Source organism: Malus sylvestris, chromosome 8 (genome assembly GCF_916048215.2).
Source record: "Malus sylvestris chromosome 8, drMalSylv7.2, whole genome shotgun sequence".
NCBI classification, from domain to species: Eukaryota; Viridiplantae; Streptophyta; class Magnoliopsida; order Rosales; family Rosaceae; genus Malus; species Malus sylvestris.
The window spans coordinates 13374703-13378139 of record NC_062267.1 but is presented as its reverse complement, the minus strand read 5'-3'; the positions used below and the strand labels follow the sequence as shown (position 1 = coordinate 13378139).

The window sequence follows — 3437 nt, the reverse complement described above, 5'->3', positions numbered from 1 at the left end:
AAACTATCACTCTTGGCAATTTAAAATTGATGTAATTTCACAGTTTCGAACTATAAAATTGTAAGCAATCAACATCCACATCCACATTTCGGAACCGCTCCTAGCACAAAGCAACTTACATGACACAAGTAGTAGTGCACAACCAACATGACCCCGTGCCATGTAAGTTGTCCTGCCACTGCATTTCATAGCCAACAATAACCTTGCTACAGCCTACAGAAATAACAAAGGGCAACAAAAGCTAGGCAACCATTCTTGGTGGCCACAGAGATGGCAAACATAGGTACTGAGAGAAACAGCAAAACTCAAATCCATTTTGATCCAATCATATTTTACTCAATACGAGTAGAAGGCAAAAAACGAGCATTATAGAAAGAATTCATGAACCGTTGTAGAGAAAGCAGCTTATTGCAATCAAACGTATTAAAGTTGAAAGTTGGATCACACATTATTATTGGAAAACAGACTCCCAGAATATGACAACCATGAAGTAAGTCTCAATTTCGATCCTCAAATGGCCAACAATTTGGAAAAGCTTCTAGGACAGAACACAATCTTCCCTCAGGTATCGAAACATCTATCATAAACAATGCTAACATTTCATCCCAAGACTCGTTCCAACAGAGAAATAGCTACAAGAGGCAATAGCATGCTTATGGAATGGTGCGCTGATAGAGTGGCAAAGCTCCCAAAGCCTCACGCTCTTCTCTCTCCCTCTTCACCTGCAAACATATGCATAATTAAGCAGTTTGTGACAAATTACGTACCTAACATATTAAGCAGTAGAACATCCATCAATTTCAAATCAATCTCTATATTGGTTATTCAACGTCTTCTGTCAAGGGCATGCCAGAGAACAGAAACCATAACAAAAAGGGAAACTGACGTTTTTTTCCACCCCCAAATTACACACATGTAGCAAATTAGCAAAATACATGTACAGAAATACCCTTCACGTAAACAAATGAATGTTCCATATAAACAAATGAAAACGTGATACACAAAGTACTCTTCCCCATCAACTTGTTTCAAAAAATAAAGAGTCACCGGAAATCTTATGTTTTAGTTAGACAATCAAACACAGTTGGTATATAGGACTTAGGAGCTTCATGGATGACAATACAAACACAAGCTGAAGCACCCAAGAAATAATTGTAGTGAGGGAGGAAATGAACGGTACTTACCAGAGCCAGCATTTCCTGAAGGTAGCTCCTGAATGGTGTTTGCTGTGCCTGCAAAATAGACAATGCCATTTTAACAGTAGACAAAAATACGGTGAACACGAACATTACAATATGCATCGGAAAACACATTCAAACACAAGATTCTACACACACTACTACAATATGCATACGAATTCACAAAAAATGATAGAATTGTTAACATAACCATTCGAAATACACAATCTTTGTTTCCAATTAACATTATATCATTCATGATTCTGTTTTGCGTCGTATTAAATCATTATCGATCATAAAAATGCAAAATTGGAATCAAATTTCTCATAAGACAATCCGGTACCAATCAAATTAGGGATTCGATTCTTGAAACGAAATTAATAAGTGAAATGAAAAGAGGTAAAAGCATAAGGCACCTGAAGATGCTCGGGGAGGTATTCGTGCTTCATGGAGAGGTCCATGGCGCGCTTCAGGCGCTGGTTACGAGCGTCCACAATCTCCCTCGGCAGACGACTCAGAGCCTCCTTTATGTCCAAATCGTAGTAGGGATCGTACAGATCGTCGTATCGAAGCCCTAAATTTTCATTACCAATTTAGCATAGTTCAAATCTAATCCAATCAAATCGGTCTATACATACACAGATACATATACATATAGAGAGAGAGAGAAAGAAGATAGGGTTTGTGAAAGAGGAGGTGTACCGTAATGGCGGAGGCGTTGGGAGACGGCCTTCATGTGCTGGCGGGCGAACCAGTTCTTCCTTGGATCCACCAAAGATTTCAGCAACGACGCCATTTTTGCCTTCTCTCTCTCTTGCTCTCTATCTCTTTCTCTCTCTAGGCTGAGTTTCTGGACGAATAGTCGAGTTTCTGAGGGCTGCGATGTTGTGGTGGCTATGGCTATGATGACTCCAGAGTTGACACGTCGTTTTGGATCGGGTCCTAAATCGGGTCGTTTTATGGGCCACCAAATAATCCTATTGTGTAATGCAAGGATATTGGGTCTCAAGAATGGTGTATGTATACATCACAACAAAATGGTGTAGCGAGACGGAAGAATAGAATTTTCACCAGGTAAATTCTAGGGCTGGGCATGGGTTGGGCCCAATTTTGGAGGAATCGGACCGTACCCGTTTTAAATAGTATTGGGTAAAAGGATTTTGAGTTTGGGAATCGAACCTAACCCGGCCCGTTTGAAACGAGGCGGTTTGGGACGGGTTCAATTACTTTTTTTTTTTGATACAGAGCTCCAGAACATTCCACGGTTCCAGATTGCTCCCTTTACTCACACCAGCAGCTGAACGGTGGTGGTCCCCGTCTTTCTTGCTCATCTCCCCCAATCCTAAATCAAGGTCTTTGTCTTTTGACTCTGATTGATGATGATGGCGCGAGGCGAGGAGATAATCTGGGTAAAGTTTTATCAGTGCCATCAGATAACACTCTGGCCAAAACTGGTATCTCATACTGGTAAGCTCTTTCCCACTCTGGATTGCTCATAATATACCTAACCTGAAAATCGATGTTGTGGAGGGAATCAGGGCCGGAAAGTAAGAAAGCGGCCTCAAGTTTTTCTTTAAGGCCATCTCACAAACAGCATTCGGGCTTGGAGTAGAGAATGAGTGCTCGTGAAGGCTTTGAAAAAGAATATGGAACGGCAAAAAAGGTGAAGACCCACCTCACCAGATGAACACCAACTAGAACCTGAAAGACTTGCGGATTGGTTCATGAAGGAAGGCGCGGAAGGCACAAAATGTGCAGATCGGCATCGAGATTTTGTGATTGCGAGATCAATTGCGACGCCGCTCGTGAACCTGAATTGCAGACGATGCAAACGTTGGACCTGATTTGCAGACGGTGTAGTCGTTGGAGTTTCAGGCATTGAAGTTTCAGATGATGTAGATTAACGTCGAGCTTATGATGAATGGAAATCAGGGAGGCACCTTTGTAGTTGAACATGATGAGGAGTGAGGGAGAGAGTGTGGTGTCTGGTGGTGTGATTTTGTTGGATAGGTCATAAGGTAAAACTAACAGTTCAGATTGGATGTAGGTTACTCTTCAATCTCGTCAATCCATTACAATTACAAACGGGCCAGTCCAGGTACCCTTTTTTCTATACATTTGGACTCGCCCTGCCCCTAAAATTTCAAAGCCCCACCCCACCCCGTTTCTCTTTTTAAAAATTAGGAACCAGCCCGTACCCGCCCCAAACCTTGATTACATGCCCTGACCCGCGGTTCCTATACCTGTTTGCCTACCCCT

The 3437-nt window shown here is 42.0% G+C and overlaps 1 protein-coding gene across 1 annotated transcript; it reads right to left on the bottom strand.

The window, feature by feature from the left end:
* Nucleotides 1-389: 389 nt before the first annotated feature.
* On the bottom strand, nt 390-2066 carry LOC126633174 (cytochrome b-c1 complex subunit 7-2, mitochondrial). Its single transcript, XM_050303726.1, has 4 exons — nt 1881-2066; nt 1595-1752; nt 1185-1232; nt 390-722 (listed from the first exon to the last, which is right to left on the bottom strand). The coding sequence occupies exons 1-4, from the start codon at nt 1972-1974 to the stop codon at nt 654-656; spliced, it is 369 nt and encodes a 122-aa protein (XP_050159683.1). The 5' UTR covers nt 1975-2066; the 3' UTR covers nt 390-653.
* Nucleotides 2067-3437: the final 1371 nt, after the last annotated feature.